The sequence below is a fragment of the Rhinolophus sinicus genome, linkage group LG02 (assembly GCF_036562045.2).
Source record: "Rhinolophus sinicus isolate RSC01 linkage group LG02, ASM3656204v1, whole genome shotgun sequence".
NCBI classification, from domain to species: domain Eukaryota; kingdom Metazoa; phylum Chordata; class Mammalia; order Chiroptera; family Rhinolophidae; genus Rhinolophus; species Rhinolophus sinicus.
The window spans coordinates 191,031,143-191,055,520 of record NC_133752.1 but is presented as its reverse complement, the minus strand read 5'-3'; the positions used below and the strand labels follow the sequence as shown (position 1 = coordinate 191,055,520).

At 51.1% G+C, this 24,378-nt stretch overlaps 1 protein-coding gene across 1 annotated transcript; it reads right to left on the bottom strand.

Annotated features, from left to right (window-relative positions):
* Window positions 1-1,100: 1,100 nt before the first annotated feature.
* On the bottom strand, window positions 1,101-18,422 carry NCF4 (neutrophil cytosolic factor 4). The gene is made up of 10 exons (XM_019713435.2): window positions 18,238-18,422; window positions 13,670-13,754; window positions 13,136-13,289; window positions 10,807-10,877; window positions 7,690-7,817; window positions 6,486-6,543; window positions 5,694-5,792; window positions 3,537-3,667; window positions 3,195-3,260; window positions 1,101-1,956 (listed from the first exon to the last, which is right to left on the bottom strand). Exons 1-10 carry the CDS (start codon window positions 18,267-18,269, stop codon window positions 1,761-1,763), a joined length of 1,020 nt encoding a protein of 339 aa, XP_019568994.1. The 5' UTR covers window positions 18,270-18,422; the 3' UTR covers window positions 1,101-1,760.
* Between the last annotated feature and the right edge of the window lie 5,956 nt (window positions 18,423-24,378).

Genomic DNA, 24,378 nt, shown 5'->3' with positions numbered 1-24,378 from the left:
ATGTAAACTTTATCTGATTTCTCTGAAGGCCTTCTCTTTAACGTTTGTGTTCTGAAGTTTCAGAATGTGAACCAGCAGACAAGCAACCATGTGCATGAGCTGGAATAGCATCTTACCTGAACTGAAAAGAAGGTGGTTGCCGCTTCACATTTGCCTTCTAAAACTGCTATGTCTCTAAGCACCCATGCTAATGTGAATCCACACAGGAAAGGAAGTTCTTGGAAATCTAGTTCCAGCTTAGCTAAGTCAACACAGTGCAAATCCACCACCATGCTTACCATCGTCTTGGTTTATCATTTGTTCTTGCATCTGAGACTATCCTCCAAGGACCATTTTCCTCTTTCTTGAAGAATGTACTTTAAAGATACTTTTAGTTTAGGTACGTTGGTGGCACATTCTCAGTTTTTATCTTTAGATGTCTTCATTTCACTATCACGAATGAAGGATGATTTTACTGAGTATATAATTCTTGATTGAAAGTTATTTTGTCTCAAAAATTGAAGCTATAATTATATTGACTTTGGCTTCCATGGGTGCTATTGAGAAATCTGCTTACCATTCTTACTGTCGTTATTTTGTAGGGATCTTAACTCTCTCTGACTGCTTTGAAGATTTTCTCTTTGACTTTGGTGTTTTGTGGTTGTTGTAGCCAGTTGTGCACCACTTTTCATTTGTCCTTCTTACCCTGGTATGCTTCTTGTATCCATAGATATAAGTTTTTCACCACTTTTGAAATAGGGCATCTGCCATCTATTTCAATGTTGCTTCTTTTCAGTTCTCTATATTTTCTTTTTCTGAGATTTTTATTTTAAAAGAACTCTCATTCTATTGTTCAGATCTCTTAACTTTATTTTCATATTCTCCAACTACTTGTCTGTGTTATATTTTGGGTATTTCTTTGGTTTTTATCTTCCAATTCACTAGTTTTCTCTTCACCTGTGTGTAATATACTATCTAACTTATACACCGAGTTTTCTGTTTCAATAGATTTACACACACACACACACACACACCTATACATATGTATATGTAAATAGTATATATATATATATATATATTCTATCATTCTTTTGCAAAGCTACCTATAGCTCATTCATTGCTATGATTTCATTCTTTATTTCTTTAAACATTTCAGTCATGTCGTTCCAAGATCAACAATCCCTGGGGCTCTAAAACTATTGTTTGTTGTCACTGCCTCTTCTCACTCACAGAGATTTGCTCATCGCTGACAATGAGACCTTTGCCTCATCTTAATCTCAGTGACTCGCATCATCCAAAACTGGGGACATGCTACTCTAAAGGGGACACTTTTCTGCTTGGACCCAGGAATGCCACTTTCCCAGAGCCACCTCACCCCTCACCCTCAGGGTTTTGACTCAACATTGGAGCCCCTGGTCCAGACCCCCACCTCATGGCCTCCCCAGGGCTCAGCATTTTGACAGAAGCACTGCCTATGCCTTCCAGAACAACCCCAAAATGGGGTCAAATGGATTCCGGCCCCAGCTCTGATCATGGGGTGGGGTGTGGGAGGGTCATTGGAGAACCCACGACTTCTTGAGTCTTATGATTCTTTGAAGAGTGTGTCCTATCTAGGGTCTATTCGTTTTGTGGCAGCTGAGCCCCTTGGTGTATCTGGTCAGGTAACATGTTAGAAGCTAAACAATTGGATTTTTTGTAAACAGACGTTGCAAGATCTGTTTGATTTTCCTTAATGGATGTTTTTTCAGGTGTCCCTTCACTGCCCCAGGGACATCAGTGGCTCAGGGGACTGTGTTGTACAGCTTGTAGTCGTCCTTCTGGGTGACGTGCAGCTTCCAGGGGAAGAGGCGCTTCTGGGTGGGGAGAGCTTGGGCCTGTCTCACCATGAGCCGCACGTCTTCATCCGAGAGCAGCCGAATCAGGTCACCATCAGCATCCCGGAAATTTAGGGCAATGTCCTCCCTCTGGAACTCCCGCCTAAGTGGGAAAGTTCAGGGTGAATGAAAATTCCAGAAGCCTTAAGACTACGCATGGGGGGAGGGAGTGAGGCAGAGAGAGTTTTAGGGTCTTGACCTAAAACTCAGAAGAGGTCAGAGCTTGACACAGGCCTTATCACGTGACTGATCCAAGCTACCACTGAGCAGAGGGAGAAACGGAGGCCTATGGTGGGCAGCCAGGGGGGGGGGGGTTTCATACTAAATTAGTGGCACAGCCTGAAATGTCTTGTGTATAAATGTAATGAACACGTAAGAACTGTCCTGGGAAGACGAGTGCACACGGTAGAGCAGAATAAAGCCCTTGAAAGACCTGTGAGCAGCTATTGAGAATTCTCTAAGGCCTGGGCCTGTCCAATGTGGGGTGTCAGTAGGTGGGCACTCTTCTACCTGGCTGGCAAAAAAAAAACCACACAAAAAAAACCAACAACAACAAAAAAATGTGATCCAACCTTTCCATGAGTAATTTGACAAAATGGCTCAGAAGCCTAACAGACTTGCAAACACTTTGATCCCCAAATTCCACTTCTAGAAAATCATCCTAAAGAAATAGTCAGGCAAGTCACCAAACACGTAAATCACAGCATTACTTATAGTAGTAAAAATGGAAGGTTAACTTAAATAACCAACAAAAGGGGATGACCACATTAATTATGGTGCATGCCCAGAATGACTCCACGTGGCCAATTAAAGTAATAGTTATGTGGGGGTGGGGTGGGGGTGTGCACTGAGGAAATCTGAAGGTACATCAAACAATGAGAGGAGTAAAGTTATGAGGTGATGTCACTTCTTTATACCTTTCTGGGATTTCTGACATTCTTGTTTTTTTCATAATAAATAGGTATTGCTTTTATAGTCAGGAAGGTAACAATGCTATTTCCATTCTGTAAAATAATTGTCTATAACTAAACTGGATCTTGAGAGATGGCAATCCCTGACGGTGGGGAATCCAAGTCCGTTTTTACCCAAAAAGATATTAGCTCCAGCCACAAATCCACACTCACAAACTGTGACCTCATCCAAGTCCCTTCACCTCTCTGCAGCCCTTCCTCCCCCAATAACATAGGGAGCTAATAGCCACCCTGTAGGGCTGGGCTGTGGGTAAAACAAGAAGGCAAACTAGATGCAGATAGTACCTTCACGCATTATATTTCTCCACCAGATCTCTTCTCCAGCGTGTGTGACCCCCTCACCTCCTGCCCTCCCACCCCAACCCCTCACCTCATGAGCTGCAGCAGGTCCTTGAACAGTGGAGTGCTACTGAGGTCTTCTTCCACTGCGATGTCCCTAAGGGGACAATAGGCATTGGTGAGAAGGCATCAGGCCAGAAGGGGGACATGGGAATGAGGCTGGCTAAGCCACAATGGACCTTGACCTCTGGTTATGGCACTTCTCTGGAGGCTTATCTGGAGGACAGTGGGGGCCACTGCAGATTTTTAAGTGTGTGTGTATGGCGGGGCGGCACATGAGATCCGATTTAGGTCTCAGAACCCAGAGTGGCATGGAGGGTGGGAGTGGGGCTGGGCCAGGTGGGCGGACAGGTTCCTCCTTCAGGACACAAACTTGATGGTGCTGATGGTGTCCTCATAGTAATAGCAGCGCAGCCAGTTGGTGGGGTCGTCTTCTTCAGGGAAGTCCTTGAGGATCTTCACGAAGGACAGTGGGAAGATGCCGGTGGCTCCCCGAACAGTGCCCTGAGGAGGAAAAAGGCAGCTGCTCTGTCTGCGTGAGGGCGACATCTCAGGGCCTCCAGCCCCCATATAATGATGGGGAAAGGCAGACGAGGTCTGGGTCCCCTCACGTAGAGGGAGGAAAAAAAGTGACCAAAGTCACCAAGTTGTTCATCCCCAAAAGATTTCCGTTTTAGAATAGGTGAAGATCTGAATTTATCTGGTCTGCTATGATCTTTCATTCATTCACTCCATCATGGAGTCATTCAAAGACTGCTTCAGCACCAGCTCTGTGGCCGGCCCTGGGCACTCAGAACAGATGAAAGCCCTCGCGCTCTCTCGTGGAACTTCCACTATAATGGAGAGTGACAATGTGCAGGTAAATAGGCGAACTTCATGGTGAGTGAGATGGCAGTCGGTGTTAAACAGGAAAATAGAACTGGGGAGGGGGAGGGAAGGGCGGTTCCCACTCATTCATTCATTCCACAGATAACGCTGAGCTTTAGGCCAAACAGCCAGAAATCTCTCTCTCTGCAGCCCAGGCCTCTGTCCTAAACTTCAGGCCAAGACCCAGCCACGGCCTGTGCTTTGCACCTACATTCTTAGTCTTCACAACCCTATGGAAGACATTATCGTTTATGTCCATTTTACAGACATATAAAGTAAGGCTCCAAGTTGTCCTCCTCTGACCCTCCCCTCAACCTGAGGCCAGAAGTTGGCCAGCATGCTAACACAAAGAACTTTCCAGAAAACAGGAAGGCAACAAACATGTCCTATTTCTGGAGAATGACCCAGCGACACCCCTCGGGCAGCTGTCAGAGCTGATGAGTACCTAAGACAGAGCTCCAGGACTGGGGTGAAATCAAAACTGCCAAGTCCGCAGGACTGGTGGGCCTGGCTCCTCTCCAGCTCTGGACGCCAGGAACCCTCCCCCACCCTCAATGGACCCCCTGGGACCTGTCCTACAACCTCCTTCAGACACTGCCTCCCAGGAGCTCCGAGAGAAGGGAATCTTGATTAAGAACAATAGGACCGAACCCAAAAGGCAGGCACGAGGCCAGGCCCTCCCACTCTGTGACCTCCCATCTCCACTCAACGAGTCATTGCGAGCCCTTACACAGGCCACACTGGCTGCAGGTGGGGACAAAGCAATGACCAAGACAGGCTCTGGCTCCAGAGTCTCATCTAACTCTCTCAACAGCCCTGGCACTGGCTGGACACCACGCATGCACCCAGGCTTTCTATGGGCCAAGCCCTGAACAGCTACACCTCCTTTAACCCTTTCAGGAACCCTATGAAGAAATTGCCAGCGTTGCCTCAATTTACAGAAAAGGAAACCACACGGTTGAGCAAGTTTCCCTACGTCACAAAGATAGTTTCGAACAGAGCTAGGACGTGACACCAGACAGGCTGACTCTAGAGCTCAAGCTTTTCACAGTTATCTTTTCTTGCTGCCTGCAAGGTCAGTAATGTTATCCCAGGGTACAGGCCAGTGCATTTCAACTGGGGGTGATTTGCCCCCAGGGCCAAATGTCTGAAGATTCGATTGTTGCAACTAGAAGGGTGCGACTGGCATCTACCTGTTGGTAGAAACCAAGGATGCAGCTAAAGACTCTGCAATGCACAGGACAGCCTCACAACAAAGAACTACCTGGTCCCAAATGTCAGTAGTGCCGAGGCTGGAAACCCTGTGATAGTCCAAGAAATTAAACTCAGTTAACTGACTTGCCTGAAGGAACTGTTTCTTGGGGTCAGAACTAAAGGCAAGTGTGGGCTCCAGAATCTTCTGTCCAGCCACACAACTGTCTCCCCAGTGGCTGTGTGCGCTCAGCCTCCTCCTACCCACCTGCCCAGGTCTCCAGAACTATCCTCAGACAGCATCTCCTCCCTGGGACCTTCCCGGACCCTCCTCATTCTCTGACGGCCCCACCAGACTCAAAGCATCAAATCTCATCTGCATTATCACCTCAGTTTTCACTTCCACCCTCACTTCCACCCTCACCTCCACCCTTTCCTCCATCTTCATCTCCACCCTCGCCTTCACTCTCACCTCCAGCCAGTCCTTGTTGATCCGACTGAGAAGGAAGATCACATCTCCAGCTTTGAAATTCAGCTCCAGTTTGCTGTTCCCAGTGAAGTCAAACAGCGCCTGGGGAGAAGACAGGAGTGAGGAGCAGGGAGGAAGCATTCACTGAGTTCCTACTACGTGCTGACATACTTAGGTGTCCCATTTAACAGGTGAAGAGACTGGGGTTCAGGGAGGATGAGGGACTTGTCTGAAACCACTCCCCTAGTTAGTGGAGGAGCTAGGATTAGAACCCAGGTCCTCCTGACCCCAGAGTGGGTGCTCCTTTCAGACCTGGTGCAATGAGTATGGAGACAGGAGCCAGTCTCCCTGGATCCAGCACCTTCCCCAACCCCCCAGGCCTCAGTGTGGGCTCCAGCGCTCCCATAAGCCTCCAGGCACTGACCACACTGGTTCTGAAATGCACATTTTTATGTGTGTGTCCCCAGGGAGCTGTGAGTTCCTTGAAGACAGGGCCTTGTCTGAGTCATCACTGAGACTTCAGTCCCCCAGCGGGGCTGGTGCAGACGGTCCCAGAAAAGCTTGGTGAATGAATGATGAATGCATAATGCTCTTCTGCCTCTGTGTGTGTGTCGCATCCCCTCCTCTCAGCTGGGCTGGGGTCCAGTGTCCAAGACTGAGGCTGTGGCCCTGTCTCCCCACAGCACCCAACCCCATCCTAGGCACCAGTGGACGCCCAGCAGGAGAGGCTCAGTGGCTGAGGGGGGAGCAAGGTTGCTGCCGAGAGGTGGGGTGTGGGCCTGGCCCGCGGGGTACCTCTGCTCGCGGAGCTGCCATGCGGTCTAAGCCATCACCTCGTGGGGACTCGCTCTTGCTGTGGAGAGAGAAGAGGGGCTGTCAGCCCTTGGGGTTCTCTCCAGTGGAGGCCAGCTCCCTGCTTCTGCACCAGAGGAGACCCTCCCCAGAGGCAGGAAAGGTATGGGTGTGGGGGGAGCAGATGTTAAAAATGCAGCTACAGTTGCTCCTATGGGCCATCCCACTTCTCCCCCGCCCCCAGTTCTCAGTGCCCCTGAAGGGGAGACTGTACCCCCTTTGTACATCAGGAAGCAGGGGCCGAGAAAGGAGGTAAGGAGGACACATCTGTTTAGTGCCGTAACTTGCCAACATTTCACATTTGTTTTCTTCTACTCCCCACACCCAACCTCTGAAGTCATATTATTCTAACGTTTCAGCCGAGGATGCAGGTTTGGAGAAGGGAAATGCCCTCTCCAGGGCCCAGGGCTGCTGTGTGGCATAGCTGGAATTCAGCCTTTGCCTGCATGGGTGCGCAGGGGCAATGGCCACACACCGGGAGGACACTCAGAGATACCGGCTGCAGGAAGGAGGGATGGGGTGGGGGCTCAGGACTCCGGAGTACAGTCCTGCAACAGAAGCAGCACCCTTGCCTTTGGAAACCCAGCACTATTTCAGTGGCTTGGATTTTCAAGATCATTTCCTGCTTAAGAGGGGGCTGGAAGGGAGTGCTGGGCTGTTTGGAACAAGGGAGTGAGCAGCAGCCTCCCTGGAGGTCAGCGTGGGGCCATCAGCGTGGGGCCAAAGTTGGCTCCACGGAACTAAATCCAACCAGAGACAAGGCTCCCCACAGCCGGGAAATGCTCAGTGTTTGCAGATGGCGCAGCTCCTCCTTCCTCTCCGGGCTCCCCACTCTGTCCAGCCAGCCAGGGTCCTCGGGCCATCCTCAGTGGTTGCTGTGGCACCAAAACTTCCCCATCAATGGCCCAGCCCCTGCCCTCAGGTCCTTACTGTCACACACATCAAAACGTGCCCACTTTCTGTCCCTCCATTCCTGCGCTTAATTTTCCAAGCTCCTCTAATAAGCCGAACATCCTGGAGTGCTCAGGAATAGAAATGATCTCCGTTCCTTCCCTTCCTCCAGGGAAGATGGGACAGAGTGCCTGGTTAGGGGGAAAAGGCTTGGGGCCCTGACCCTCCTAGTGCAGGGACCCGTCTGGTCGCTTACACTTTCCGGGTGCGTGGGCGGAGCCGGCGCAGCGCCTGGGGCACCTGCTCTGAGTCGTAGGGCGACTGGTAGAAGAAGATCCGGACATCCTCGTCCATCAGCACCCATATGGGCAGGCTGAGCAGGCTCTGAGTTTGGGCGAGAGGGCAGGACAGGGTGCGGTGGTCAGCAGAAAGGTCTGGACATCCCAACCCAGCGGCTCCATCCTCCGCCCCCACACTGGACCCTTCTCTCTACCGGCTGGTTCTCTGCCCGATAACAGAAACAAGATCTATTTTAACATTTTCAGGCTGAGGTAACATTTCACAAGTTTTGTTCCTGGGTTCAAGGTGAGGAGAGGGCTGACCTGAGAGAGGTCATTTGGAAAAGGTCAAAAGGCCTCCAGACACAACAATAAAGGCAATGCCAGGTAACGTGACATGGTGGGGACTGTCCAGGCAGTGCACTGAGTGCCACACCATGTGACCTCCCTCCATTCATGGTAACCTGAAAGTTAGAGTCAGAGACGTGAGGAGACCTGCCCAAGGCCACACAGCCTAGCAAGTGACAAAGCTGGGGCATCCAGAGCCATCTGCCATCAAGGCCCATTCCTTAGCTCAAAATGAGACAACTGTTGGGGCGGGGGGAGGCGGATACCCCAAATAATCCAAATTAACAACAGTTGGTGATATTAGGACCTAACAAACACTTCCTGATACTTTATCTTGTATCACAGTTAGGGAAACTGAGGCTGGGAAAGGGAAAGTGCCTGGTCCAGTTGGCAGAACTAGGAAGTGGTGGGGTTGGGACTCTCACTCGATCTGAGGCTGGTTATACTGCCACGATGCAAAGACCCTGAGGCTGTGAGGACCCAGAACCCAGCAAGGTCACCCCCAAGCCACACATGGCACAGGTCCCCACCCCTCAACCACATACTGCACAGGCTGCCAGGAACCCCATGGTTGGCTCTGGGTGCTGTAGTCCTACAGGCACCCAGAGCCCAGACCCCCTGGAGAATCCCACAGAGGCAGCAGGATTGAAGGGACTGGGGACTCCATCCCAGAGGCACTGGGAACGCAAAGCCTAAGAAAGACACGGCTGCCATAGGACAGACTGGCAGGCAGCCCAGAGTTGGGTCGAAGGGCACAGACACTGAGCCAGGCTGTGCCCGGTATCAAGTCCCAGCTCCACTATCCACCAGCCGGGCGACCTTGGACCAGCCTCTGGATGTTCATTAGTAATATGGGGATGGTAACAGTATCTCCCTCGTGGGACTGTGTAAGGATTAAATAAGTGAGTATATGCACAACACTTAGAAGAGCACCGGGCACCTAGCAAGCGGCCCATCAAAGTTAGGTATTACCATTGTGGCTGTTACTTTCATTACTACATAGCACAGTGGGTAAGAGCACAACCCTAGAGTCTCAGAGATGTGAGTTCGAATCCCATTCCTCCCACCTAAGTGCTCTGTGACACTGACACTCTACCTCTCTGTGCCTCCTTTCCTCATTTTCAATTTGGGATAATAGTACCTAACTCATAAATTTTTGAGGGAATTAAATAAACCTATTCAATTATCCACCAAATGCATACCGAGTAGTTCCAGGCCGGTGTTATTACATGACCCATATTCTTCATGAGGACAGAGGTAAGACCAGTGGGTGGAAATTATAGGGACTCAAGCTTTTCTAATAGCTATCCAACAATGGGACAAGCAGACTGGGGCAGGGGAGAGTGGTAGTGTAGGTGTGCAAGCACAGATTGGGGTTGCCATAGCAGAGATTCCTGCACTGGTTGACCTCTGGGCTTCAAGAAATCAAATCGGACACAGACAGACAGAGATGGGATCCTCTAGGCTGCTGGTTACTAAGACCAAGTGTAGGATGAAGAATCCCAGCTCTGCAGCCTCTTCTTCCTCCCACCAGAGCACTCTACTCTTCTAGACCTTGGAGAGAAGGGTGGAACTTCCAGCCACCCTGAAGGAGCAGCTATCACAGCACCCCCTGGAGGAGCGACACCTCCAGTGCTGGAGCTCACACGGCTTCCCTTCCTCTCTCTTTTGGCTCAGAGCCCAGGATCCCCTAAGCCACCAAAGAGGGCAGGCCGGCCATCTCCACTAGGAATCACGATCTCAAATTCTGGAAGCAGGTTCACAGTTTACAAAGCACTTTCCTGCCCTTTTCTCAATTGATCCCAGAGTCACTCCTGTGAGACCAGAGAGCTGGAGGCACTGCCCCATTTCATAAGACAACCAGGAACCAGAGAGCATGGCAAACTCGCCCCAAGTCACCCAAACAGTTAACATCAAAGCAAAAATGGAAGCGACTCCTAGCTCAGTGTTCTTTAGCGGTGAAAGTAGAAGGAAGGGGGGCCCTCATGGCTGTGATAACGTCTCTGTGCTAAGAGGAGGGCTTCCTCCTCCAGTTTCCTGAAGTTGTCATCAAGCCATGGTTTGCATGCCTCTAGTGATGGGGTGCTCACTACCTCGTGAGGAACAGCGTCCCTTTCTTGCATAGTTTTGTTTGGTGGGAGGTCTTTCCTGGCCAGCCTGGTCTCTGTCTTTAAGATGCTCCTACCTCTGTGCTCCCATCTCCTAGGGATACAGACAATTTATAGGTTGGGGAATATACAAGGGCACCCAGCCATGGCTCATGAATACAACTAATATCCAGCCTGTGCCCTGGCAAGGGGCCCTTTCTCTAGTTCGTACAAAGGGGCTATGTGAGAGAGCTGGTACCCTGTCCATCACGCCCCCGTTCTATAGGCCAAGCCTCTTTGTGACTTCATGACCCAGCTGACTGTATTCCACTGGGCAGTGGGTACCTCGGGGGCAGGCACCAGATCCCATTCGCCTCTGTATCAGAATGCCCAGCACAGATATTAGATTTGTCCATTCAAAGCATGGCTCCTTGTATCTTCACGGCTCCTGCACCACCTCTTCCACAACCTCCAGAACCCTGAGACACATCCTGTTTCTCTCCCTAGGCCAGGCCTTCAAGGACTGAATTTGCAGGCTATTGGAGCGGGAGAACCAGCCCCAGTTCCCAAAGCCATGCCCAGAGATGGTACCTAGGCTATCCATACCTCCCAATACCCTGTGCCCTCCCAGGTGCCAGGGTGGCATGGCCCTGCTGTTACCTTCATGTAGGCATTGAGGGCAGGTATCCGCATCTCGGCGATCTCCTGTTTCACACCCATGTAGACTTTGGCTGAGGAGAGGAAAAGAACTGTCCTGGGGGCCCAGCCAAGAACACGGTTTCTGGGGTCTTCCCCTCTGGTCGGGGCTCTTCCCCCTCACCTTTCCATGGCACTGAAGTGGTCACTGTGGACCATCCCATCCAACTGGCATTCTGTGAGTTGCACTATTGAGAGCTGGTATTTTTCTCATTTTAATTGTTTATGTGTTGCTTATCCACCCCTCACCACACACACACACACACACACACACACACACACACACACACACACACACGATTCTTAGCTCTAAGAGAACCGGACCTTTGCTTCGCTCACAGCTGTATCCCCGTCACCTAGGTCCCTATCCTGGCTGCCATATTCAAGTCACCCGAGGCGGATTAAAAATATTGTGTGGTACTCACTCCAGACAATAAAATCCAAATTTCTAGGCGTGGGACTTAGGCATTGATTGGGGTTCTTTAAATCTCAAGTGACTTCCATATGCTGCTTACGTTAAGAACCATGGGTCTAGAATGTTGCCCAAATCAATAAATATTTGTTGAGTGGATGAATGAATTCTTGCTCAAGCAAGGCCCAAGCGTTTGGGGGGAGAGAAACAGACAATGGCTGAGCAGAGACAGATGGCCTCTCCAGGACCCATAGGCAGGAGCGCCAGTGGAACCACCCACCCTGAGAGAATGTGAGCCCTGTCTGGCTGTCACTGCCCATGAGGCAGGCAGGGCTGGTGTCTGGCAAGTGGCAGGAGGGTATCATCTGAGGTCCACGACATTTGAGAGTTAGTAGCCAGAAAAGGACAATTAAAGTCACTGGCAAGGGCTCAGATTGCCTGGGGGTGAGGGTAGGGGTGTTGGGAGTGAGAAGGCAAAGGTACAGCGAGTGCCACCTTCCAAGAAGCAGCAGAGGCCGCTTCTCTAAGGAGACACTGGAGGAGCAGCCGGTGAGGTAGGAAGGAAACTGGGAGAGGCTGGCTCCGTGGAAGGTTGGAGAGAGTTTCCTGGAGGAGGAAGCGGGACAATGACGACGAGGCCGGAGATGTGGCCGTGGAAGTCAGAGTTCACAGGTCACGGGCCGCCATCCTAAGGGAATTCAGGGGAGCAGTGAGAGCTGAAACCAGCCTGTGGGTTGAGCAGCTGGTGGGAGTGAGAAGGTGAGACGGCGAGTGAAGATTTGTTGCAAAAGCGAGAAAAGGAGGTTTGGAGGGTTCTTGGGGCTCAAGGAGGCTTCCTGCAAGAGTGCTTACTGATGGCACATTTTGTTTAAAGACGGAAGAGAGCTGAGACTGTGTAGAATCTTGGCAGAGTCAAGACATACTGGAGGAGGTGAGCATAGGAAACACACTGGACTAGCTGTCAGGGGAAAGCACCAAAAGAGGAGAGAAGCCAGCTGAGAGCATGAGAGACCCCCGTTTCCCCTGCAGCCCAGAGAAGGGGAAGGGGCAGATGTAAGCAGAACCAGCTTCAAAGGAGGGAAAGAGAAGCCAGGAGCCCCCAGGGAACGGCTTCAGTTCCTCGAGGGGCAGGAAGAGAAGGAACCACAGGCATTTGCTGAGACAAAGTAAGAGCCAGTGGAGATGGGGTTTGATCTTGAAGAAGGAAAGGGCAGGAACTGTCGCTGTTGTTTGGGAGAAGGGTGCTCATATGTTGCCTGCAGGGCGTGGAGGGCACTCGGAGACCACACAGGTGGGGGTTTCTGCTGCAGGGCTCAGGAGGGCAGGCGCTGAGGAGTCGGAGCTTTGGGCCCGTCCAAGATGCAAGTGAGGACAGAGTTGGGGAGGAAGGCCAAGAGGCAAGGGGTGAAGGGACTGTCCAAAAGCAGAGGAGTGACGCCCACAGCATCTCAGCGGAGCAGAGAAAGAGGGGGAGCCGTAGGGATTGGCAGAAGCTGGGACTGCAAGGGGAGAGGGCAGTTCTCATGGAAGGGCCGCAAGGAGTGCTGGAAAATAAGTGTGTGTTCGGCTAGGGAGACACAGAACGCCTGACTCGGCGGGGAGAGGCTGGTGCTCACGTGCTCCAAACCATGGCCTCTCTCACTGGTGGATGGCTAAAGCCGTGAAGGTCATTGGAGCACAGCAGGTGAAGGGTTATGAGGCCAGAGAGCTAGAGGTGGCAGCCTGTGATGGCAGGAAGGGGCCATGGACTGCATGAATGGGTTTAATGTGGGTAAAAATAGAATAACCGAATAGTGTCAGCAGAGCAGCAGAGCCGATGGGCGCAGCTCCGACCAGGGGAAGGAGGCCCGAGGGAAGCAGGACCGAGAGCAGCCGGCCTACCTGGGAGGGTGGGCAGGATGCAGGTGAAGGGGCTGGTCTTGCTCTCTGGCCCGTACCGCTCCTCCAGCTTGCTCTGCAAGGCATAGAACTGGCGGTAGCGGCGGTAGATGAGGTACTTGGATCCCCCTTTCGTCTTCACTTCGATGACGAAAACCTAGGGAAGACAGAGGCCAGGGGTAGGGCCTCAGAAGCCTGGGGCAACAGAGGGGGAGGTTCAGAGGTCCTACGGTCAGAGCAGCCTCGATAGGACATTTGGGCCCAGATGATTCTTTGCTGTAGGGCATTGGGTAGCATCCCTGGGCTCCACTCACTAGATGCCAGTAGCAGCCCCACCCCAAGTTGTAATAATGAAAAATGCCTCGAGATATTAACCGCCAGATGTCCCCTGGAGGGCAAAATCACCCTGCTGAGAACCACTGGGATAGAAGTGATGAGATGAGAGAGGTGAAGGTTCAGAGGTCAGAGGGTAAAGGTTCAGCTGTCAGATCGTTAGAGTTTCAGAGTCAGAGGTGAAGGTTCAGGGGTCTCTCTTACAAAGTGGCTGCTGAAGCCCCTCTTCTCCTCGATGTCGGCGATGTTGGCTGAGATGGCAACGTCGTCTGGAAGCTGTTCAAAGTCGCTGAGGGAGGCCGGAGGAAAAGAGCCTGGTCATTGTCCTGGCGTGTCCGGTGGGCCCACGGGGTGTGAGCACAGTGAACCCAGGTGCATTCAGCATTCCTCATTCAATACCCGTTTGCAAGCCAGGCCAGGACCCAAGCCAGACCTCCCGAGTGCAGGCATCGGGAGATGGGACCGTACGGTAACAGCCATGTTATGGTCTAGCAATATCCATCCAGGACCAGCGCATTCCTGATCCAGAGGGATGGACACAGCCAGCGTGGTCTCCCCCCTTCCCCTGTCTGCCTGCCTTGAAAGCACATGTGATATCTGGACCTGCAACAGCCACGTTGCATCCTTGAGGCAAAAACATGAGGAAGACCAAAGGAATGTCTGGAATGCTCATCCTCAAGTCACTGAGCTGCAGAATCAGCTGTGAACCTCTGCACTTGTTGTGATATGAAAACGAACAAACAAACAAGAAAAACACCCTGTTTGTTTAAGCCACTGTCAGGTCCTCTGTTTCCTGCAGCCTTAGGCATTTCCAGTGGACACACTACCAATTTGCCAGTCATTCTTGAGTTATGACCAGCAGGGATTTGGGACTGTTTGGATGTGGAGGTGGAAGAAAAGGCAGTGTCAAGAGTGACATCGCATGTCACCCATATTCTGACCAGGATGGGAGCGGTTTCAGGCACGCTGATTTGAGAGGCCTCTTGCTCACCTAAGTGGAGGTCCAGGAAGAGCTGGTGTGTGGCTCTGGAGCTAAGGGGAGGGGGGCATCTCTGCTGCAGTGGGAGAGGTAAGAACTGTCTGTCTATGACTGTGGTTAAGACACCCAGACAGGAGCAGTGAGCAGAGGATGGGGCTGAGAGGGGCAGATGGAGGAAGAGAAGACACACAGCCAAGAAGACGGAAGAAGTCACTGAGTCTAGCCATTTGCAAACAGTTGAGGAAACAAGAAGCAATTACGATTCTATGGTTGTAGCAATTGGGAAACAGGGAGTGCGGTGGGGGGAAGGGGCAGCGGTTGCCACATCAGAGGCCGCAGAGCTGGCCAGGACCTCAGGAGAAAGCTGTTTCAAAGTCTACACTCCTAGTCCCAGCCCCTGCTGGTCCTCACGTCACCTAGCGATGCAGGCTACCTCGGGATGCAGGAGGCTGCCATCGGGAGGTGACTCAGGGTGGCTGTGGGCGGGCAGAGGAAATCCCCACCACTCCCAGCACAACTTAGTGGCCACTGGCAACCTCCGCACTCACTTTCCACGAATGCCTCTATGGTGACAGACACCCTTGGGAGACACTTCCTCCTTCACTTTCTCCCCTGAGGCTGCACATTTCATAGGTATTTCATCTGTAATATGATGGGGGTAGGGCAGGAAGGGACCTGGGGTAGAAATGGCTTTGCACAGGGAGCCGGGCAGGTTGGGTAATTATAGCTATAGCCAACTATTTCCTGAGTGCTGACTGTACACCAGGCGCTCTTCTAAGACAGGGTCACCTTGTTACAGACAAGGAAACTGAGGCACAGAGAGGTTAACAAACTTGCGCATGTAAGTCGAGGGGGTGGGCTGCTCCTAGTTTGAAGCATGAACTTAGATAAATCCTAGCCTTCATTTCCCCATTTGAAGTAATAATAGCAAACCGTTGTTAGCACTCACGGTAGCTCAGACACTTGTTCTGAGCACATTAGAACATGGTCAATGCCTGCCTGGGTCTCATGGCTGAGTGGTCACTAAACAAAGAATTACATAATTTCAATGGTGATAGATGCTATGAAGGAAAGCACAGGGTGTTTGGAGCTGCAGAAGGAGTCTGGCCGTTACTGTTCTCCCTCCGAGAAGCAGTACGCAACAGGCAAGAGAGCTTGGCACTGCTAAGATGGGGGTTATGTCCGTCAGAGAGAAAAGCTGGGATGTTGTACTTATATGATGGCCAGGCTCGCTCAGACCGAGGGTGGTCAGGGAGGGCTTCCCAGAAGCAGCGGCACTGGGTCAGCAGGGAGAAGCCGTGAGGAGCCGGCCACAGGATGACAGGTAAGGGAAACAGTGAGTGCCAGAGGCCTTAGCCATGCAAGAGGGGCAGGTTCTAGGGACTATGGGATGGTGGGGGGGTGTCTGAGTGTGGCTGGAGCACAGAAAGAAAAGGAGAAGGTAATGCGAGACGAAGCCAGCAAGACAGCAAGAAGGGCCCTTGTGCCTTGCCCTGGGCTGGGGGTGGCAAGGAGGGGTTGTCAGGAGGGCACAGGAGGAAGATGAAGATCTGAACCCCCGCTCTGCCGTTGCCAGAAGGGACCTTGGGAACACTCTTCTCTGAGCTCTGGCTCCTGCCTCCTCTGTAAAATGGGGACCAAAGAAGTATGTACATCCCGGGAGGGTGAAGAAGTCCCAGTGTAACCAGCACAGCCCGAGAACCCCCACGAGAGCAGGGACCTTGCCCACTCTGCATCCCTAGCACCCAGAACAGCACTGGTCACACAGTAGGTGCTCAATAAGGGCTACTCCCTGTGTCTGTGTTTTAGCAAGTTCTCTGGTGGGCAGCGTGGGAGTGACCTGGCTGCCTGTACAGCCAATCCAGAAAGCTGCTGCACTGGGGTGGGGTCAGGGGTACAGCAATCCCGACTGGATGTCCCCCTAGAATAGCCACTCCTCTAGAGACCTCAGCCAGGACCCCTCAGAACTGAAGTCAACTCATGGGCCCCTTAGGCACGAATGCTCAAGGCTCACACACACTCATGTTGTTCATGAAAAGTCCACTTGAGAGCCTTGACATGAGAGGCCAAAGGTGGGAAAGACACGGGTGGCAGCTAGTTCAGGTTTTGTGGCTCCTGCACACAGTAGGTGCTCAAAACATGTTTGTTGGAACCAAACACAGTCTTTTCCATCTTTAGGCAGCTTGGATCTCAGAAAGGCCTGCTGTGGGGACTCTGGGGCCCTCCCACTGGGCCCTTGGCCTCAAGCAGAACACGCGTAAGGCCCACTTTCAAATAGGCCTCTGAGGCACCGGGAAGGTCAGTGACCCCAGGACCTGGATCTATGGCCCCATGAAGGGCTGCAAGAGGCAGCCATCCTCCTTTGGGAGGCAATGGGGGCTGATAAGGGACAGGCAGTGGGAGGGAGGGAGGCAGCGTGGAGTCCTGCTGGCCAGCTCTGGCGTCATCTCTCAGCTCCACGTACCCCAGGAAACAGGAAGTGCCACAAGCCTCCAACAGCAGCTGTTTCCTGAATGTTCGAGTTCATGTGTCAGGCCCAGAGAACTTGCGGGGATGAGGGGCTGGAATCTGATGGGACCACCTCCACCCAGGCCTCCAGCACCACCCTCTGTGGCTGTTCTCAATCCGCCCTGTAAGCACTGGCTTCTGCAGCCTCTCAATCCACACGGCCACTGACAAGCCTTCCTTCTGACACCCTAACTTTGGAAATCCCAGGTTGGGCTAGAAGTTCCATTTCTAGCCCCATTCCGCCGTGGGCCCTTTGTTGCCCACTTCAGCCCAAACCAGCCTGACCCATCTCCCATGATCCTCTGAGTCACCTACACACAATTAGCACACGCTTTTTCTGATGTCACCTGCTGTTCCAATTCCAGAAGGCAGGAAGCAAGTGTCCTCAGGGTCCCCACAGCTTAGAGCACAGGCCCAGCTACTGAGGAAACACTCAGAAAATGCTGCTAGAGATGAGGCTAGGTCCTGGCGAGGCACTACTCCCAGCCCCAGCCTTGCCACTCACTCCCTCTGCCTCGAGAAAGTACATTATCTTCCTTGGGCCTCAGTTTTCTCACCTGTACAATGACAGGATTGGACTAGAAGGATCTAAGGACATTTTCCAGCTCAAAGAGCCTCCCTCATTCATTTAGTCAGCAGCATTGACTGAGGACTTAGTCTGTACCAGCATTGTTCTACATCCCAGGGATACAGCATGATCAAAAGAGACAAATACAGTACGCGCATCAGACTTTCTTCTAATGGTGAGCCAGTGATGAAGAAAACAAATAAATGAGTCTAGAATATTATGCCAGTAATATAAGGACTGTACAGAAAAAGGAGGTCATAGAGAAATGAGGGGGCAGTCAGGGAAGGCTTTTCGGAGGAGGTGACATTTGAGCCAACCCCTAAATAAAGAGGGAGAACAAGCCAGCTTCTGTGATCATGATTGAACAGAAGATGAAAAGCCATTACTAACCATAATGCAGAGCAGTGAACCCAGCCTGGGACCCAGACCATCTGAGTTCCTGTCCAGACTCTGCCACCCACTCTTATGTGACTCTGGGAAAGTCACTCCCACTCTCTGAACCTCATGTGTTCATCTGTGCCTGACGGAGGTGAACCGCAACGTAGTTCCCTTAAAACAGTTCTAAGAGTCTGCATTTCTGAGTATTCGGTCTCTGACTCAATTCCAGCCTCTCAACTTTTGACATTGATAGGGGGCTGCAGGAGGGCCTACCTCCATCCCCCAAGGCCTGCTGGGAACAGCGAGGAGGCCCAAGGAGGGCCGCACCCGTGCACTCACCTCTCAGCCCGCAGTTGCTGGGCCACGGCCATGGCCGTCAGTGGTCCAGGGGAGTGAATGACGGAGGGTCTCACCCAACTGGCTCAGGCTGAGTTCTCCTCTCACTTCCCTCCAGCCACCCTGTGTCTGGGCTGCGGTCCCAGGAGCCTCAAAAGCAGCCTTTGGGGCGGCCCCACCCTGCTTCTCTCCACTGTAGAAGAGGCCCCTCCTCCAGGTTCTCTAGATTTAGCTGATGCTCCGCACTTCCTCCCAACCATCTCCCAGCTGCACTGCAATTGGGGAAGTAAGTGCCTACACTCAGACGCTGGGTTTGCAAGAGTCCACTGATCTGGAGGCTTTGGGGACTTCCTCCATGATAGTTCTTGGTGCCAGGCCTCCGTTGGGCATCAGAGAGCTCCACTCCGTCAGAGACAGGGTCCCAAGTGCTGGCTCAGCCACTAAGGGGCCTGCCTTGTGACCTTGAGGAGTCACTCCTTGTCCTCTGGCTCATCAAACCCAACCTGAACACTGTCAGTGGCACTTTGCCCAAGGGATTCCCTAGGCCTAGAGTGCTGGCCTCTACCATGCCTGCTATCCCTGGGGCCCAGCTCAAATGCCACTTCCTCCAAGAAGCCTCCCTGGTTCCCCCAACAGAGTGACTGCTCACAGGCTCCTCCTATTAGAGTGTTTGTTTTCGCTTCCATCTTCCCCTTTCTCTGGAGCTCTACATTATACTTTCCTCTCTAAAGGGCTGCCAGACAGAGTGAGCTGCACATTACAAACCTAACCACACTTGGCCCTGCTGAAACTCTTCAACTGCTCACCTGCACCTAGGAGAAAGTCCAAACTTCTAGCTCTGCCTGCCTCCCTGCAAAGCTCTAAAGGAACAACGAGCGTCCCGAGACCCCTTTCCTAGGCTCTCGCCTTCCCACACTGGCCTCCATGCCATTTCTGGAGTGCTCCAAGCTGTCTGCTCCTCAGGGCCTTCGTGCTCGCTGTTCCTCTGCTGGGATGCTCTCTCCTGCCTCCTTTAGGGCTTGGCTGGGAAGTCACTTCTTTCGTGAGGCCTGCCCTGACCCCTCACCCTGAATGAAGCCCCTCCCTATGGTAGTCTCTCCTAGATCCCCATGCTTCTACTTCAGAGCATTTGGAACTACTGTCATTTCATTTTTGTCTGTGTATTTATATGTTTAACGACTGCCTTCCCGGCTAGCACAGTGCCTGGCACATTGCCAGTACTCCATCCATATTCAGGGAGTGAATGGAATGCTTCTTGTTGGCGATTCTGTGGCTCCTCTGACATGTATGGCTACTAGATTCTGAAGCGAGCTCTCTGAGAAGTCTACAGCCAAAACCAGTAACCCCAGCTGGTCATATTCACACACTCATATACTCACATTCGCACCCACTCATGCATTACAGACATGAAGCAGAAAGACAGCAGAGAAAGGACATAGATGAAAATGCAGCCATGCCTTGGCGTCCATGAATCACAGAATGGGCCCTTCTGACTCCCTCTGCCCCAAACCCATGCTATCTCAGGAAATCCCAGGACTGGGACAGGTGTCTGTGAGAACAGAGCCAGCTGGGTGGAGCCTGGAGCAGGGTCTCCCACTGCAGTCCCTTTGTCACTTCCCAGACTAAAGGACTGGGGACAGGAGACATCCTCAGGATCCCGAGGGCTGTCTGGCTCCACGAATGCCCAGCAACTGGCATTCCTTCTTCTGAGCCTGGTCTCTGCTCCTCCCAGCTGCCCCAAGGGACCTTCTGCCCCACATCGAGTTCAGGGTGAAGCAGAGTCCCCAGAAGAGAACGTGCTCTAGGCCCAGCCCTGCAGCCCTGAGCCAGGAAGATGCCCCACTCGTCATCCATCCAGGCCAGGGCCAAGGGCTCTTCTGAAAACAAGATGCCTTATGGACTCTTCGGGAGTCAGGGCCAGAGCTGGAGAAAGACAGAGGAGAGGACAGAAAGGAGAAAAAGGGAGAGAGATTCTCAACCAACAACCATATTTTGAACAAGGCATTTGGAATACAGGGGAAAATTAACATGGCAGGGTGAATACAAGTTGAAATGTCCCATCCTCCTCCAGGCACATAAAAAATGCTGGATAGTACATTTTTAAGTATTTTAAACATACAGAGCCCAGCTCAAAAGCAAGAATTTTCAGGTCTACGAGAGAGGAACCTATACCAGTGAGAGAGGCTGGTGTCCCATACCCCATCGGAAAACCAAGGGCAGATAGGTTGTTGGAGCTGAGATTTTAATGCTAATCTGGCTATCGGTCCTGCTGTTGGCAGGAAATCAAGTTGAGCTCCCACGGTGAATGAGTGTCAGAACTGATTAGAGGAAAAGAATTTCTCAGCTATCAGCATGGGTCGCTGCAGGAATTGAGATACGCTCCCAGGCCATGGGTGACTCAAGGAATAGGGACACCAGATCAGAGCCTTAAGCCTGAAACATGCTCTGGGCTGAAGCCCAGATCTGAGCTACCCACTCAGTGTAGAACTCCCAAGCTGAGGTATTACGTCAAAGTAGTCTGAAGTCCATGAACCTGCAGGGGCAACAAGAAAACTGCCCTGTGAGCTCACAGCCCCAAATTACAAATCATCTAAAGAATGCCTGCGCTGTGAAAGACAGCTTATTGACTCAACTCGCTGAAGAATTCACACCTGAAGAGCAAGAAATAATGCAAACAATGACACCAACCCAGTCCCTGGTGTCTCGAGGCTTCCAGTCTGAGGATGAAACCATTCAAGGAGCAGTAATAGGCTTAGTACTTAGTGTGGCAGGTGTGGCAGGTAAGTACCTCACCATGGCTGGGGACAGGAGGACGCTGGCCTAGAGTTGGTTAGGAAGACAGGAAGTGAAAACCATTGTAAATAAGTACGATCCAGCCCTGGCACGTGATTGTGTGTGTCGTCGTGTGTTTACAGCTGAAAACACATTGTTGTGTATAAACATATAGGAACTGCGTAGGCAAGTGTGAGTGTGTTTCTGTTGTGTCTTACACAAGAGCCTGCAATGTGGATACTTGTGACACTGTGAGTAGGAGAGGATATATTTAGACGCTTGAATCTCAGTGGGCGCATGGTGAGCTTAAGCATTTCCACCATGTGAATTTGGGCAAGCTCACACGTCCTTTCTGGTTCTTTCTTTACTCATCTGTAAAACAGGCTTGCTGAATGGGGTTCTAGGATAAATTAGTGAGAAAAATGCATGAAAACTGCCTAGATACCTGAGAATTTCTTATTGTTTTATCATTTTCGGTGTGTGTGTGTGTGTGTGTGTGTGTGTGTGTGTGTGTGTGTGTGTATTTTGGATAGTTCAACTTCCCAGGTTTCTCAAGGTCTTGCCTTCCTATCCTCTGCCCCTTCAAACCCAAGAAGCCTCCCACGGCCCTGACTCAGCCGCCCCTCCTCCTCGTAGTGTGGGGGTGGGGTTTCCAGGGATGCGCCCAGGGCCAGCTCTTCCCAATGCCCTCTCTCCCTTTCTTCTGTCCCTGCTGTGGTTCTGCTAAATGTGGGTATTTCTCTAGCTCCTCACACACAGAACAGCGCTGCTAATTTTATACCCGAGCTCTGATACAGTGTAATTTGAGGCCAGACACTGTCAGCAGTGGGCTCCCATCCTGCTGCTCTCTGGTATCTTGACCCCCACCCCCACCATTGGTCTCCTGCGACTGTGGTGTGGGGGGAAGGGGAGCAGTGGGGAGCAGAAGGCAGGGGAATAGCCTGGAAGAGGAGCCAAACTCTTCACACATTCCATTAAGCAAGTATTTATCGAGCTTTCAAGGTGGGTACAAGAAATGGCTGAAGTGACTTCTTGCATATGGAGAACATAACCTCCAGTTTCCACAGCTTGTGAGTAAACAGTCATTGAACAGTCCAAATGGATAGCCCCTGTCCAGACATTAAAGCTTGTATATATATATATTTTTTTTTTTTCATAGAAGAATAATAATCCTTCCAGGTTATTTGAGAGAACACCAAACCTAACAACCCAGAGATTTTAAGCCGTGACTTAGGAAGAAGACAACTGCTGGAGGCAGTCAGAAGCAAATGACAGTTAAGTGACATTCTGACGATGACAAACAGGATGGAAGGCTGAAAAAAAATAGACTCAAGAACTCAAAAACAAATACCAGGGGCCATTCAGAAAAGGGGCATCGCTGCCTTGTGAAAGTTCACTAACGTCCATTCATAACCACCTCTCCAGGAAGATGTTCAAGACACTTGGCCCATACCTGAAGGGTTCCTAGAGCCCGAATGAGGACTGGATCTAAAAGTCACCAAAAGCTGCAGCACGGCCCTCAGTTTAGAGACGAGGAAACCCACCTCCAAGAAGCCAGTGGTCAGGCCAAGAGCCCCGCTGCGGCAAGTGGAGCTTGGTGACAGGGAAGTGGAGCTTGGTGACATTCGGGAACAGGTGAGCATCTTCTGCAGGAACAGGGGACGCCCCCGGGAGCTCATTATGGAAGCTCAGCAAATGCCTGCTGCCTGAGTCAGCGACTCTCCTAGGGAAAAGAAGGAAAATCCCAGATTAGACTAGCAAGATTCCAGAAGATCCCTCGCCCACTGAATTCCCCAATCCTGACCTACATGTGTCTTCCTTCATAATTTATGAAGGGAACTTCACTGGACTGCCTCCCTGAGCCACAAATAGCCACCCCTGGCAGGCCTCTGGGGAGAAGTATTTGAAGACAGGGAGGGTGTGGATGAGGCCAATTAGACAGCAAGCTCCCTGAAGGCAGAGGGCCCTGCCCTTCTCTGTGACACCCCAGCACCCAGCAGAGCTCGTCTGGAATTAGGTTCCTCTGGCTCTGGCACGTGCTAGCTGTGTATCTTCTCTGATCACCAGTTTCTTTGTTCATTTTCTAAATGGAAATGATAATATTTGCTTCATAGGATTACTGCATTATTCATTTGTTCAAAATATATTGAGCGCCTACTATGTGCCAAACACCTACTGTGTGCCTGGTTCCAAATGAAAGTCATTTTTCTTGTGATGCATACCTTCTGGAGGTGTGTTAAGTAAGACGATGAATGCCAAGTGCTTAGTACAAAGTGTGGCACATAGAAGGCGGTCAATAAATTATAGATGTTAATGTTATTATTATTGATGATAATTTCTTTGGTCCCTTCTTGGTTTATCTCTTTCTGAACACCTGGTTCCTCTCTGTCTTAAAACTTATCACATTAAATTCTAATCTCCCCCCCCTTATTTGTCGTCCACTCTAAGTGCACTTGAGTTGTGGCAAACAGCTCTGCTCTTAATCAAAATGTTGACCGGAACAAACCACCAGGGGTCGCCACGACTCAACAGCCCGTTTCCACTCTGCAGCGCCACCTAGAGAACGAATGTCATAGCATCAACAGAAGGACCAGTCCAACTAGAGGGTCAAATCGTAAGCGAGCCAGGCAGAGTGCTTCCTGCTGAATAGCACTGTGGTCTCCAGACAGGCCCCATCAGTCAGAATCTGATCAGACAGAATCTGAGCAAGATGCTCCCAGATGCTAAAGATCCTGAATCTCCTCTTCATTAATCATAAATATGGTAACAGCCAAGATGCATTGAGTTTATTGTTGAGACACTCCTCCACCATAAAATTGCAAGAGTAAATGAGTTAGCATTTGCAAAGCTCTTAGTACATATTGACTCTGATTACTGCTACTTAATCCTCACACCAGCCCCTATAAAATAGGTCATATTTTTTATCCCTAGTCATATTTTTATCCCTGGAGATGAGGAAAGGGAGGGGTTGGGAGACTGAACCAAGATGATTTAGTGAATGAGAGGCAAAATAAGATTTTTACTTCAAATTTGGCTGACCCCAAAACCCACACTGTTAATAACTGCTACACTGGCCCCCCTTCATTCATTTATTCATTCCACAAGCATTCATTAGCACCCACTCTGCACAGGAATAAAAGATACAGAGATGACTCTGGCCCAGTTGCTGCCCTCAAGGTGTTCATGCTCCTGTTGAAGTACACATATAAACATGCATGCATGTGTGCATACGCCATACATATACACAGACATGCATACACACGGCGTGCACACATGTATGCATGCACGTGAATGCATGTGTACACATGCATATAAACAAACACACACACATGGTGCATATATATACATACACACATGCATAGAAATACACAT